General features: G+C 40.5%; 2 protein-coding genes across 3 annotated transcripts in view; both read left to right on the forward strand.

The window, feature by feature from the left end:
- Positions 1–6,153, forward strand: part of iqgap1 (IQ motif containing GTPase activating protein 1) — a 70,281-nt gene extending 64,128 nt beyond the window's left edge. Inside the window, exons 31-37 of the mRNA XM_038994427.1 lie at positions 178–313; positions 931–1,018; positions 3,044–3,253; positions 3,449–3,618; positions 4,169–4,291; positions 5,122–5,230; positions 5,497–6,153. Of these exons, the coding sequence (XP_038850355.1) occupies positions 178–313; positions 931–1,018; positions 3,044–3,253; positions 3,449–3,618; positions 4,169–4,291; positions 5,122–5,230; positions 5,497–5,610 (950 nt within the window). The 3' untranslated portion in view covers positions 5,611–6,153. The remainder of the gene's footprint in view (positions 1–177; positions 314–930; positions 1,019–3,043; positions 3,254–3,448; positions 3,619–4,168; positions 4,292–5,121; positions 5,231–5,496) is intronic.
- Positions 6,154–8,709: 2,556 nt separating this feature from the next.
- The window catches only part of crtc3 (CREB regulated transcription coactivator 3), a 69,944-nt gene continuing 62,800 nt past the window's right edge, over positions 8,710–15,853 (forward strand). For both annotated transcript variants that reach the window (XM_038994457.1, XM_038994466.1), the window contains exon 1: positions 8,710–9,967. In XM_038994457.1, coding sequence (XP_038850385.1) covers positions 9,836–9,967 — 132 coding nt within the window. In that variant the 5' untranslated portion in view covers positions 8,710–9,835. The remainder of the gene's footprint in view (positions 9,968–15,853) is intronic.

Genomic DNA, 15,853 nt, shown 5'->3' on the forward strand with positions numbered 1-15,853 from the left:
CTATCTGCTCTGTTCTACCCCATCAGTGAAGAAACCATAGTCTTCTAAATGTCTCACCTGTCAACGGTCTCCCCTCTTAGAGCTTCCTTCCACCCTCCCCACAATTCCATGTGTCATTCACGTCCAATGTAGAATCCCAACTTCCTCTCCCCTAACTGTCCCCTGTTCTCCCTCCAGGTGAGAACCCCCTCCCCCCAGGGGACCCCAACAGGGAGACGATGGGGAAGACCGAGGTGTCCCTCACCCTCGCCAACAAGTTTGACGTCCCCGGAGAGGCCAATGCTGAGATGGACGCCAGGACTCTACTGCTTAAGTAAGAGTAATATTTGTATACAATAAAAAATACACACTTCCTTAGGGCTCTTTCTCGATTGTCTAAATCGGTCCTCTCTTCGCCTTCTCGACTGCTCTTATCTGAAAGAACTGACCAGGTGTAAGCCAGCCTAATGATGAGCTGCCACCATATTGTTTTCACCTGCAAGTTTCATTTCCAATCAGTGCAGATGGAGAGGACAGATTTTTAAGCAATTAGATCCAAGGAGTTAGTTCAAAAGGAGGCCAAATTTAGTTCCCAGACTCCTCAGTTGTTTGTGCGTTCCCAGCTGAACCTCATCTTCCCTCTTTCTGGCCTGCTACACCAGAGGCGTAACGTTTGCAGAGCGTGAGATGCTCCAATTCATTTAAATGAAACCTGGGTGTGAGCGCCGGCTCCACGGGAGGCTCACGCTGCTCAGAACTGTTCGCTCTGGTTGTATTTTCAAGATTTCGACTCACAGCTCACACCCAAGAACAATAGCATAAAGTGGCTTTCGCTCTGCTCACACCGGCTAAAAGTTACGCTTCTAGTCTAGCAGCTAAAAAAAAACTACTGTTGTCTCGACGCCCTAGAATAGCTCCTATGTCTCTTTCCCCCTATCTTTCTCTCTCCAGCACCAAGCGGCTGATCGTGGATGTGATCCGGTTCCAACCTGGAGAAACACTCACTGAGATTCTGGAGGGTGCTGCCAGTCCTGAACAGGTGAGACACAGAGGAGGTAGGGATGAATGGAGGGAGAGAGACTGGGGGAGAGGGAGACCTGGACTAAACGTTTCAGTGCAATAGTGAAGGTGTAAACTTGGCAGTATAACACCTAAACAGTACATTGAGCTCAAAGTATTGGGACAGTGACACATTTTGTTGTTGTTTTGTCTCTGTACTCCAGCACTTTGGATTTGAAATGATACTCTGAGGTTAAAGTACTGACTGTCAGCTTTTAATTTGAGGGTATTTTCATCCAAATTAGCGCTTTTTGTACATAGTCCCCCCATTTTTAGGGGACCTATTAAAGTGGTCAAAACTTTAGTATTTGGTCCCATATTCCTAGCATGCAATGATGATAAAATCAAGCTTGGGACTCTACAACCTTGTTGGATGCATTTGCAGTTTTGGTTGTGATTATGATTATTTTGTGCCCAATAGAATTTAATGGTAAATAATTTAAGTCGCTTTATTGTAAATAAGAATAGAATATTTCTAAACACTTCTACATTAATGTGGATGCTACCATGATTACGGGTAGTCCTGAATGAATCGTGAATAATGATGAATGAGAAAGTTAGAGGCATAAAATATCATACCCCTCGTTATTGTAATGGTGAGAGGTTAGCATGTCTTGGGGTATGATACTTGTGCGCCTAACTTTCGTACCCTGCACACTCTAATTGACAAAGAAACAAAACCAAAACAAAGGCAAAGTCTTCTCATGCTTTGTTGATTTCAAAAAGGCTTTAGGCGCCTCCCGAGTGGCGCAGCGGTGTAAGGCACTGCAGGGCTTGAGGCGTCACTACAGATCCGGGTTCGATCCCAGGCTGTGTCGCAGCTGGCTGCAACCGGGAGGCCCATGATGCCGCACAATGGGCCCAGCGGCGTCTGGGTTAGGGGAGGGTTTGGCCCGCCTGGATGTCCTTGTCCCATCGCGCTCTAGTGACTCCTGTGGCGTGCCGGGCTCATGCACGTTGACACGATCGCCAGCTGTACAGTGTTTCCTTCGACACATCAGGTTAAGCGAGAAGTGTGTCAAGAAGCAGTGCGGCTTGGCAGGGCCGTGTTTCGGAGAACGCATGGCTCTCGACCTTTGCCTCTCCCGAGTCCCATTGCTGCAACTCCCGTACGGACAAGACTGTAACTACCAATTGGATACTTTTCCCACCACTGCAAAACAAGGTGGAAACTGAGCTGCACTTCCTAACCTCCTTCCAAATGTATGACCATGTTAGAGACACATATTTGCCTCAGATTACACAGAACCACAAAGAATTTGAAAACAAACCCAATTTTGATAAACTCTCATATCTATTAGGTGAAATACCACAGTGTGCATCACAGTAGCAAGATTTGTGACCAGTTGCCACAAGAAAAGAGCAACCAGTGAGGCACAAACACCATCGTAAATACCCATATTTACTATGTTTATTTATTTTCCCTTTTGTACTTCAACTATTTGCTCATGTTTACAACACTGTACATAGCCATAATAACATTTGAAATGTCTCTATTCTTTTAACTTGTGTGTAATGTTTACTGTTAATTTCGGATTGTTTATATTTTTCATTTGGTTTGGCAATGTAAACACGTTTCCCATGCAAATAAATTCCTTTGAATTGAGGGGGAGGGAAGGATGCAAACCTGTAATATTAGTTAGCAGCTCACACACCAACACTTCATCTTTGTTTTTGATTATATCGTTGTGCCATAGAGTTAAAGCAGAGAGGGCACACCACAAAAGACTGATAGCATGCACCAGTTTAAAGTAGTCAACTGAGTAGGACTTCCTCTGGGTTCGGGAGTTATCACTTTTGCTTTATTCAACTATGATTTGTGCACAGTGACAGTATAGGGTGAAGTTGCCCCTAGATGCTGATCTTGAGTCAGTTTAGCATTTTCCCCACTACTCTTTAGGTTAGAATTGGGGGAAGGGAAGCTGATCCTAGATCTGTGCCTTGGGGAATCTTCACCCCAGCGCCACAGCAACACATGACACCACCTCTGTTTTCCCCCTCCCAGGAAGTGGAGTACCAGCGTGCTATGCAGCGGCGTGCCATCCGTGATGCCAAAACCCCGGAGAAGATGAAGCAGGCCAAGCCGGTGGTGGATGACAGCCTGACGCTGCAGGGCAAGAAGGACAAGATCAGGAGCAACCTGCAGCGCCTGGCAGAGCTGGGCAAGGTGCACCCTGAGAACCGCTACCAGGACCTCATCAACGACATCGCCAAGGTACTGTACAGCTCGCTAGTTGAAGCTGTGTGTATGTCCACCCATTGAACCACTTCTAGGACCTCAATGACATCGCCATGGTACTGTGTGAGTGTCAGTGTTTCTGTGTCTCACGTGATGTGTGTGTGTGGTACTTATAGTATACGTGTTTTTGTGGATGTGCCACATAAAATATAACGTGTATGTGTGTTCCAGGACATCCGAAACCAGCGGCGGTATCGGCAGCGGAGGAAGGCGGAGCTGGTGAAGCTCCAACAGACTAACACCGCCCTCAACTCCAAGACCGCCTTCTACAACGTCCAGATTGACTACTACAATCAGTACATCAAGACCTGCATGGACAACCTGGCCAGCAACAAGGGCAAGTGAGTGGCCTTTCTCTTCATACCAGAGGGAAGACGCTAGCCTCCAGGTTTGAGAGGTGGGCAGGAGACCGGAGGGATGCAGGTTGGAATCCCAGTGTTGACGGAGGATGTTTTGTGTGTCAGTAGAATAAAGGATCAAGAGCTCAACTTTGAATTCTTATTACAGAAATGTTGTTGGGTGCGGGGTGTAAGTGAATAAGACAGACGGGGAAACTTGCACTGCAGAGGTCAAGGGTTTGAACCTATTAGAGGGCTGGGTGGAGCCATCGTCATACTTTTTACATCTGGGTTGTGTTCATTAGAACACACGTTGAAAAACTTAAGTGTTTATTGGACAAGTCTAGGAAGTACCTCTCCATTTTATTAAGTTTTAATTCCATGCCTGTTTTGTTAATGACCCTGAAATGGAATGGAACTGCCGAAATGTTAAGTTTCTAGCAGAAGACAACTGCAACTCAGGTTGAGGGAACGTTATTACATGGACTGCGATTTTCTCTGTTACGATGTGTGACAGTGTTATGGACACGATCTTCTCTCCCTCCCTCCTCAGGCTGTCAAAGAAACCAGGTGACACCAAGGCCAAGAAGAGTAAACAGGTGTCTCAGAAGTACACCGCCGCTCGCCTCCATGAGAAGGGTGTGCTGATCGAGATTGAAGACCTGCAGACAAACCAGTAAGTTAAAAATACACCTTGGATGTTTAGTTAATAATTGTTTACCAACTGTTGTCTTGAATGTTAGCTGTATGGGATATATGATGTAATATGGATACATCACACAAATCCTTAGTTTTAGGCAAACAATAGTGTTGATGTTTTTGCTCAATGTGTGAGGGTAGCTGTGCCCCTTTCTGTCCTATTTTAGTCATGGATTGATTGGTTGATTGATCAGATTTGTCATTGATAATCAATCAAAATAAAACCCTTTCACGTAAACATTTTAATTCATACAATCGACTGCGCCAAGACATCAGATCCAGTTTAGTTGTTCGGTATCCAAGCCGTTAACAAAGAACCTGAACATTATGCACTCTAGTCTGTGGCGACACACAGATCATTTGTGTCTGAAACATCTGGTTTGAGACAGTATTTATTTTAATGGGAGTCATCTGTTGACGGATGATGGACGGCGATGTTTGTCTGATTTAAAAAAATATATAATTAAATTTAAACTCACAGATTTCGCTCTTTTATTGAAAATAGTTGACTTGGATTGATCTTTTGACAGTCAACAACTGATGAAAACCTACAAGATTTAATCCGTGTGGCCGTAGCCTATATCTATCTCAAGCATATTTTCATTTACAGTACTTACTACTTTGGCACTGTACCCATACTTTGTACCTGCCCGTATAATTCCCATACCTGCATAGTGGCGCACACACAAACCCTGACTGAGTGGACACCTGTTCAGAGACCACACCGACACACTCCAAACTCAATGGTACTGTATGTCATATAGCTAGTACTGTACATTGTGTGACATCCCCCTCCCCCACACACAGGTTTAAGAATGTTATCTTTGAGATCTCTCCGTCGGAGGCGGTTGGAGTGTTCGATGTGAAGGCCAAGTTCATGGGAGTGCACTTGGAGACGTTACAGTTGGAATACCAGGTATACATATATGAATGAATGATGTACAGTGATGCCGGGATGTGAGAAAGGTGGTGGTCAAATGGGATTTTATGGTTTGTTGATGATATTTCTGTCTTTTTTTAAAATACTTTTTCGAATGATTCCTTCTCCATTTCTCATCTCCCTCACTCTCCCCTTTCTCTGCTCCTCTCCCTCTTCCTGCCTCTCATGCTCTCCCTCCCTCTCTTCCTCTCCATCTCTCTCTTACTCTTCCCTCCATCTCTTCCTTCTCTTCTCTCTCCCAGGACCTCCTGCAGCTGCAGTACGAGGGTGTGGCTGTGATGAAGCTCTTCGACAGGGCCACCATCAATGTCAACCTGCTCATCTTCCTGCTCAACAAGAAGTTTTACGGAAAATAGATGGATGAGACGGGGAGAGGGAGGGAAAGAAGGAGAGGGGGCTACAGACACTGTTGAGAACAGAACATCTAACAGAGGGCCTTGGCTCTATGCTGTCTTGTCTTAGCTCGGTTTCCCCCTCTTCCGCACTACTTTAAGTATATGTATTCATTATGTGCCTTATTGAGATGGAATATTCACCGTACGGTATGTGCCTTATTCGCCAAGGAAAAGTCCACCGGAAGCCTGCTGGATGCGCCCAGTGTATCCTGGTCAGGATCCAGAGTGCTTTTTGCGTTTTGTGTTACTATGTTACTGTAAGACTGTCAAAGGTATAAGATATGGATTTGTCTGTGTCAGGCGCTTGTTTTCCGGTTATTTGAAACACAGTTCAACAGTTGCATGCTGATGACATCACGCAAGCAATTTTGTCATACAGTATAGCTTGAAGAAACTTGCAAATCCACTATTGGCATAGGAATAGCCTTTCAAGAGTAGACTGAACAATCAATGTAGAAAAGATGTGTTATTATGCTTTGTGTTAAATAAATGTATAAAAGAAAACTGTCCTTATTTATTCTTTGTGTTGTCAGTCCTCCAAGTATAGTTAACGTTACTTTTTATTTTCCTTTTAAGGAGCATAGTGTCAGAGCAAATCACGTTTCATAGTTCTTTAATCACACATTCACTATTAATTGAAAATACGGTGACTTCAGTTGATTTTACTCCATTCACCACTCTAAAGGAAATCGTTCATACACTCCAGTCTAGAGTGCAGTATTATATAACAATGAAGAGAGATATGCTTTAGGTTCCAGTAGATGTCACTCAGTGTACACTAAACAAACCGTCTCAGCACAGAATCCTTATGACAATCGGCTCCATTTCAGAAGACTGGAAAGCGTGATATACAGTACTGCCCTGTCAGAATTGTTTAGAAATGTGTTTTTTTTAACCAGTGTACCCTTGTATTGAAGTTAACTTTATCCTGGTTAGGCCCAGTGTAAATTATCTAGGAGCCTAAGCTCTTTCTGTGTTATGTTTTGCCCGTAGTCCATAGAATGTTTTACATGTTTTAAAACGAATTAAGCTTTAATGCAATATGTCATTTATTTGACTTTTATATCATCCACAAGCTATTTTTCATGAGATACATTATTACCAGTGACTTATAAAAAAAATAAAAGGTGACACTTTAAAACATTCATTATGATGCTTTTTAAATTATTACATGCTTAGAACGCTTACACATGATTATACATTTTAATGTTTATAAATTGTGAAATACACAGATTATTATGCACACTATTTATGAATAGTAAATTAACTTTAAGGGAAGGTTTCCCAAAACCAGATCCAGCCTAGTTCTGGACTGAAATATATTTTCAATAGAGATTCAGGATTAACCTAATCTGTGTCTGGGAAACTGGTCCTATTAGTTAAAATGTATTGTTTTGCAGAATATGTCAGTATAATTTTATTTTCATTGTATGATGTAATATTTTTTCTCCATGTGGACACTAGCCAGCAGGTCCTAGTACTGTATGTCCATGGATGATTGGATAGGTTTGAGAATGAAAAGTACAATTTAAGGAACTGAATAAACCAAGCTAATTTACTTTCACGTGTGTGCCACTGTGGTAAAATGCATATTTACGATTGTTATGAGCACTTAAATGTTTCCTTCATTTATTTAGTAGACATTTGTATCCAGGTCAATTACCATTCAGTTCACTAAATAATGAGGCTGAACAACCGTATGATAAAGGCTAGGCCGGAAGTAGGACAAATATAAGCACCCACCTAATTTGTATTATTATTTAAAGGCAATTTCCAATTGAGACACATATCTGCAGCGTTCACCTAGAATGTGAACATGGTAACATTACTTTTAAAAGGCTCATTGTTGACAGGCCGATCTGATTAAATCCTGGCCTAGGTTTCACAAGCAAAACACGAACAGAAATAGCAACATGTTCCCCATGGTTTCAAATACACAAAATGATGTAATATGCAGTTTCTTATCTTAATGGATGCTATGATTAAATGATGTACAAAATGAAGCAAAAACACTTTTTCAGACAAAGGCTATATTTTCATTCCTAGGCTATATTCAGAAGTGGTTACAGTCATATTTCAGTGTATCAAGTGATCCCCAGTGTCAAATAATCTCAGTTTAGCAACCATCTCTACTATGAACTAGGTTTCCATCCAATTGATGCCAGATTTTCATACAAATATTTTAAAATCTGCATAAAGAAAATCTAACTTTTTGTGGATAAAAAATCAGTGTGTGATGACGTAGTGCACACAAAATGTACTTTTTCGCTTAAGTTTTCATCTCCCGAATAAAAATCTAAAGTTCATTGTGTTTCCAGTGCAGTTTCAACTCGACCAATAGTTTTGTCTCAAAAACTGGGGTCTTGGCACATGTGCTCTAGCCAACAGCTCACAGATACATTGCGGGTAGGCTAGTCAACATGATAAGATTATGGATAAGAGCGAGAATATTTGTATTTGTCAAACGGCAGTCGAGCCCCTATCATGTCTCCAGAATAAGACCCTTGATATTTAGTGGAAAGAAGCATCAAGCTCATCATTGTGCACTTTCACCACCCTGTGAACTTCATAACTTATTTCATCTGTAGCCTAATAAACGACATGGTTTCCCGAGTTGTAGTGGGATGACCCCACACCATATCATCATGTGACTCCAAGTTTACTTCCATATGATGGTTATTATATATATGTTTGCGCATAAAGGTGCTTGACCAACATTTCTTGCATAATTAATTTTATCGAAACAAAAAGATCCCACCATGTCAAACAAACTATTTATCTGTTGGCTTTTATAAAATTGTACCAAAACTTCTGTTTCTATCACAGCTGTCTTGACTTTGTATTTATACTGTATGACTTAACTCGCATAAAAACGGGATGGAAACTTGTTATTGGCTGCAGTGAAAAGGATTCCTTTGAAGTGTTTCCATGCTACACTATTCAGTTGGATAATGCGGCCAGGTACACATCCCCTTTAAGAGTTCTTCATTGCCCTCCTGTGGACATAACAGGTAAGGTTGTTTTACAGTTTCAAGCTGTTTTTTTTTTATATGGCAGGATCAGTGGGGAAAGAGATCTCACCATCGAGAGCCGACAAACTATGGAGCGATATGCAACAGGAGGAGACAAGACGAGAAGAAGCTCGACTTTACCGCATGGATTTGAATGTTTACATGCGAACTAAATATAGCCTGTAAAAAATTGTTGTAACTGTTACAGTCGACCTGCCTAATCAGAGGACCAGAATCGAAAGCAATGTTTTTGAGATCGAGAGAGTGGATTATGTTACATGCTGATTTGGATAACGCTCGCGCTGCTACTGCAAGATCTTTCCGACACTTGTTGAAATGACATTTCGAAATCTTCTCCACAAGGGAAGTATTCGCTAATGAAAACATTGCTGAAAACATTGCTAACAACTATATTTGGGCGTAATTCAAACTAACTGCCGAGGGCAACGTTAGCAAATATTGTTTTAGATAGCTAAAGATTTGTAAACTAACGTTTCTTTTCTGCTGTTCGTGTCGCATTACGCGGTAGCTACTGTACGAGCTAGCTGCGTAGCTGTAATTTCTATCGATGAACATTTTTATACACTGCATAAAATGACAGTTTTGATAGCTTTGAAGAGGTTGAAGTACTTATTAGTTATTTAACTACGCGTGTTGCCTCAATTGACAATGCATTGTTGGCTACGTCCTCAAAACGTTACTATTTTAAGCTAAATTGTCAATGAAGAAAATGGAAGTGACAGGTAGCTAGCTAGCACTGGCACTCTCTCACGCTAGCTAGTTAGCATAACTAGCTACTGATTGAGTTTCCAACAAGTTGTTGGCTTGTTATTAGTTTAGTTAATTATTTACAAATGTAAATATTTTCACATGCATTGACAATACGGTGGGATGTATAAAACTCAATAACTTCGGTAAGCGTTACCTGCTGGCACCGTAAACACATTTTGGAATTTGATTGTTTACAAACACTTGTCAGCTGAACTGTTCACTATTGTTAACCTATGTGGCTAACGTTAGCTAGCACCGAAGATTTGTCAACGCGACGATTTGAAGCAGCACTGATGGATTCGCTAAAAGTGGACTGACAATCAAAACCACACTATCTATATTTGTGCCCCAAGCACTCGCTTTACATTTTTTAAGTAAAGTTTTGAAACTGTGCGGCCCACACCATGTCCGGATCCCCGGGCTCGGGTGGCTCAAACCCCAGGAAGTTCAGCGAAAAGATAGCGCTGCACAACCAGAAACAAGCAGAGGAGACGCGGGCCTTCGATCAGCTTATGACAGATCTCACTGTCTCAAGGGTAAGCAGATCCCTGTCTATAAATATCGAATTATTAAGTGTGATTTATTAGTGCATGAGTGGTCTCAAGCTAGATAGGAATGCCATGTTTAGTTTGATCAAGGAAGTTGGACAGGTAAGCCAGCAGGGTGTGAATGCTCTCTGCTGTCAAGCAGCGGGGCACCTGTCAAACTTGTGTCACAATTCATTGAGGTTATGGTTAGGCAGGTTACTTCGAAATAAGGCTAGCTGTTTAAAAAAAGAACCCTATGGCTATTGTTTACTATATAACTACAATGACTGTAGTTAGCCATAAGGTTTTTAATAGTTACAACAAGGATAATCCTTAAATCAAAGTTAAATTCATCAGGGTTGTTTGGAAATATATTTACCCTAAACAGGGGGCTATCAATCGATGGGTGATTAGTGGCTGACGGTTCACACTCCCTAATTAGACATAGATCAGCATTGATCACTGCCGTGTGTGATGTGAACAGAAACATCACCAGTAAACATGCTTTCTGCACCACCCACTCTTGCACTCCTCAGCCTATTTTTGAATGAAATGATTGGTTAATAACCAGCCAGCTGCTGCATATTCTTCTATGAGTCATCATTAGCAGCAATGTGTTGTTGTCATATGATGTATAGATGGCAATTATAATGGCGCCTCTAATTTTGCCTTCACAATAAACAGTGACTTAACTACATTCCCCTGTAATCATCCATTTGAATATACACTCTCAGATTTGTAAGTTGATTTCTAATCATAAGAATTTGTCTAAACTAATGTTGCATTTTTTTTATACTGAGAAGTGAGATCTTCGGGCCTGCCTTTTCTGCACTGAATGGGACCCAAACTGCTAATTATGTGCCGATATCATCCATTTAACTGTTTATTAAATTTACATTTCAGTCATTTAGCAGATGCTCTTATCTAAAGCAACTTACAGCTACTAATGTTAATGTAGCTAGGGTAACATTGAATTGGGCAGTCTTTCACATTTGTGGGGACAATTGCATTCTAAAACACCCAAGCCCAGTTTACTGTGTTAGGCTGCATCAAGGTCTCAAATCAATCCCCTCTATTGTGAATGAGCAACTCTCACATTGCTTTACAGTGGGACACACACACAGTCATGCTGCTCTTATCTTCAATTGAGCCCTAGAGGGCTTTATCTCCTGCATGTATCTTAATGGAGTAAAAAGGCAGAGTTATTGGGGGCGTTGGGTGACTCATGCCTGGTTTTGCTCAGTGTTGGTAGCCTGCAACCGTTGGAGGTTGGCAGGTCGAATATAAAGATGACAAGGGCATCCTTGTATTGGGAACTTATTTGTTGAGGAATGTAACTGTTTTTCTGGGTGATTTGTGAGGTTTTAATTGCACTTCCCATGACTGTGTTTTAATGTGTATGTAAAATGAATGGCCAAAGCTTGCTGGGAACCATGTGTAGACATACCAGCCCCGCCTCATCTGCTAACTACTCATAACAAGTTCACCATGTGTATCCAGCTAGCTAGGCAGGAAACTTCTTGTGTGTCTGATTCACTTGAAATGTACAAGCTTTGCATCCAATGTCATGTTTTTCTTGTTGCCGACTACGTCTGAGACTATTTTAATACCAAACAACTAGCACCACAGCTGCTATGTAGAGACACTCTTAGGGACTTACAGTCAATCTTTTCACAACTCCGCACAGATGGAATCTAAAAGGGTAGCATTTCTTGCAGTTGCTACATTAATTTTAGACTTTAATGATGTGAATTAGGGCTGCACGATATGGGAGAAATCGAATAGCTATTTACATTTTTTAAATGTAGTTCTTTACCAAATATTGTGATTTGACAAAGGTCATAACTTTTGGAATCTTAGAAATAAAATGACTTATATTAAGAAGCAGAGTGGAAAGCAGCATCGTTTTAGTTTGGAATAGAGGTCGTCCGTTTATGATTTTTCAAAGCCAATAACGATTATTGGAGGACCAAAAAAAGCCGATGCCGATTTTATTTATATATATATATATATATATATATATATATATATGTATATATATATATATATTATTTTATTTGTAATAATGAAAATTACAACAATACTGAATGAACAATGAACACTTTTATTTTAACTTAATATAATACATCAATAATATATAATAATATCTATTTAGTCTCGAATAAATAATGAAACATGCTCAATTTGGTTTAAATAATTAAAAAACAAAGTGTTGGAGAAGAAAGGCACATATTGCACTTTTACATGTAAAAAAAGCTACCGTTTAAGTTCCTTGCTCAGAACATATGAAAGCTGGTGGTTCAATGTTCCCAGTTAAGAAGTTTTAGGTTGTAGTTATTATAGGAATTATGACTCGTCGACTATTTCTCTTTATACCATTTGTATTTCATATACCTTTGACTATTAGATGTTCTTATAGGCACTTTAGTATTGCCAGCCTAATCTCAAGAGTTGATAGGCTTGAAGTCATAAACAGCGCTGTGATTCAAGCATTGCTAAGAGCTGCTGGCAAACGCAGTAAAGTTTGAATGAATGCTTACGAGCGTGCTGCTGCCTACCACCACTCAGACTGCTCTATCAAATATCGAATCATAGACTTAATTCTAATATAATAAACACAGAAATACGAGCCTTTGGTCATTAATATGGTCAAACCAAGAAACTATCATTTCGAAATCAAAAATGTATTCGTTCAGTGAAATACAGAACTGTTCTGTATTTTATCGAACGGGTGGCAACCCTAAGTCTAAATATTGCTGTTATATTGCACAAACTTCAATGTTATGTCATAATTCTGTAAAATTAGTTCGGAACAAGCCAGGCAGCCCAAACTGTTGCATATACCCTGACTCTGCGTGCAATGAATGCAAGAGAAGTGACACAATTTCCCTAGTTAATCTTGCCTGCTAACATGAATTTCTTTTAACTAAATATGCAGGTTTAAAAATAACATCTCATTCATTCCCCCTTCTCTCCTCTTCCACCCTTCAGTTACATTTATCCTGTACTGTGGATTGGGAGCTGACAACGGTGGCATTCATTAGGCACCAAACAGGAGAGAACTGAATTAAACAGGGAGGTATTAACTGTACTTGTCAAAAAAGAAACGCTCTGTCATTTTCTGTTAAAAAGCATCTCAAAACGTTTTGTTGTGCCCTAATGAACAAGGTCAAAGGCAGCTATTAAGAATGCCCACCTCCACGCAATCACAAGCTGAATTGAAATGTCTTGATTTGATTCATTTTCTGCCTTCTGAAACATGAAAGCACTCTGTACACACGCACAGTCAAGAAAACTAACATGATCTCCTGGGAAAAAATATAAACGTTCTATTCACATTATTTCCATACCATCGCTTCACAATGTCTTCTTTTATGAGAGGCCAGAGTTTGAAATGGCCAGTTAAAGGAGATGTGGTTTGGAGGCTACTCCGAGTGATGTTGCCTGTAAGGTATGAACTGTTGATGACCCGTGAGAGACCCAGTGAGTGTGTTGCAGTTGTCGGAGTCCATGAGACGCTGCCAGAAAACGTCTGTAATTAAAACTCACCGTTTCAACATTCACAACAGGCCACTACATGCTGAGTTGAAAGTGCTCGAGTGGCTCTGTGTTTGGGTCTGTTTTAGGGCTGGGAATTGCCAGGGACCTCACAATACGATATTGTTGTGAAATGTTGGTGCCGATATGAATTGCAATTCTATACAGTGAGCTCAAAGTATTGGGACTGGGACACTTTTTTGGGGGGGCTCTGTACTCCAGCACTTCTATTCTTATTTACAATAAAAGTGACTCCAAAATTACACAATACATTATTTACTATTAATTTCTATTAGGCACAAAATAATCTGAAACACAACCAAAACAAACAGCAAACGCATCCAACTATTTTTGTGACAAACTTGATCAAGTCATTGTGTGCTATGAATATGGGACCAGATTTAATACACAAGTGAATTTGTCACGATACTTTTGGTCAAAATGCTTCACCCGATATGGTGAAAATACCCTCAAATTAAAGATGAGTCTACACTTTAACCCCATTTGTCATTTTATCCTTTCAAATCCAAAGTACTAGAGTACAGAGCCAAAACAATTGAAATTTGATGTTCCAAACATATAGCTCATGCAGAGGGACGAGAGAGCCATGAGAAAATACGTTTTGATCAGTCATGGAATTAAGTGCTTAAAACAAATTGGCTCCCTTTTTTAAAAATATGGAGAACAAGCTATGAAGGGAAAAATGTTTTGGTGCAGGTACAGCCAACTAGTGCAAAAATCATATTGCGATATTGTCAAATAATATCCCAATATGTAAGTAGCAATTTTTAATTTTGCACCTCACTAGTCTGTTTTCACCGGAGGGTAAACTGCTTTCCCACCACTGTGCGTAGTAGACCTAGGCTATGAGTTTGCCAGCTAATGTAGATAAATGCATAGGGTAGCCTACATGTAGGCTTATACAGATTTTTCTGTTTCTACTGAAAGAAAAGTGTTCATGTGTCTTCATAAAGTTGTTGTTGTTGCACACTCTTTAGGAAAGTAAACTAGCAGTGTCTTCCTGCTTTGTGAAGAAGGTCTACACCGGTGCTTCATGGTCTGCAGATACTGTCTGCTTCTCCTATGTTGTTAATCTGCAGTTTGTCACTAAGGCCCTCGTACGAGTTGTTGTGGAAATCGCCTGGATTTCTTCTTTTAACCCGTGGGAATGATTTCACCGCAAGGTCTTTGACATTTTGTCCCGCTGTGCTTTTTTATAATGAATAGTATTATTGGATACTGGAATGTGTGTTCTGTTTATGATGGATGTATTTTGGGGTTGTCTTGTTGCATTATCTCGTCCTCCAGAACCCCATTTGTTAAGCACTGTTTTACCTGATTGGCTGTGAGTATTTAAATAGTCCTGCGTTTTGTCTTTGGTGGGACGATCTTGTGATAGGTCATTTTTTTTATTAAGGTGTGGTCTATGCCAAGTTAGGCTGTGCCATGTTAGGTAGTCTACCAATCTGGGAAGCTGGGGAAAAGAGAGGGGGTTTTGGTTTTGGCAATGAGATTGCTATGCATTTAGGGGAAATTCCCTCTCGAGTTGATCTTGAGGGGATGTTGGATTCAGAACAGAGATTGTGGTTTTTAAATGCTCAGTCCAACAGGGCTGAGCGATTTATATCAAATTAATTTCAATGTTATGTTTAGTCCGACGTTCCAAATGCTTATATCGCAAGATACAAGGTAAAAAAACATTCTCTACAGTTTTTATGACTGTCTTTTTTGTCTTGTCTCCTTCTGTGCTGTGTTCACTGCACTTTCCCACACAGACACCAAGCCCCTCCCCCTGCCACTCAAAACAACAAAGACTAAAGAACACTTCTTCCTCACTGACAACAAGCAGTTTAAACTCTCTTTTTGCATTTGAGGTTTGGTCCAACAGAATCGGTCAGTTAAATAAATAACGTCGTACAGTTAAATAATGAGAACTTTTCTAACGATACCTTTTTTATGTCTCAACTCCCAAAATGTAGAATAGAGCAGACCCTACTAAAATGAGTCTCAATAAACATGATTTTGGAAGATTTTATGCAGCATTGCGGTACCAAATACCGCTAGCAGCATTTTATCAACAGACTGTTCTGTGCTAGCTGTCTGGTCTGTGTTTTCTAAATGTGCAGTGAGTATACAAATACTGATTTATAATAGGGTTGGGTGGTATCCAGATGTTCATACCGTTTCTGTACCATACTGGGCTATACGGTATTACCAAATGTGCACACAAGGGGTGCTATTTCACAACCCCACACAAAACAATTCAGGTAACAGGGATCTTGATCCAGGAGGGGGTTGTATGTCTCTGCTGTAACCAGGAAACTTGATCTTGACTTCTAGCCACTGGGCTAGCAAGTT

This window comes from Salvelinus namaycush, chromosome 1, assembly GCF_016432855.1.
Source record: "Salvelinus namaycush isolate Seneca chromosome 1, SaNama_1.0, whole genome shotgun sequence".
NCBI classification, from domain to species: domain Eukaryota; kingdom Metazoa; phylum Chordata; class Actinopteri; order Salmoniformes; family Salmonidae; genus Salvelinus; species Salvelinus namaycush.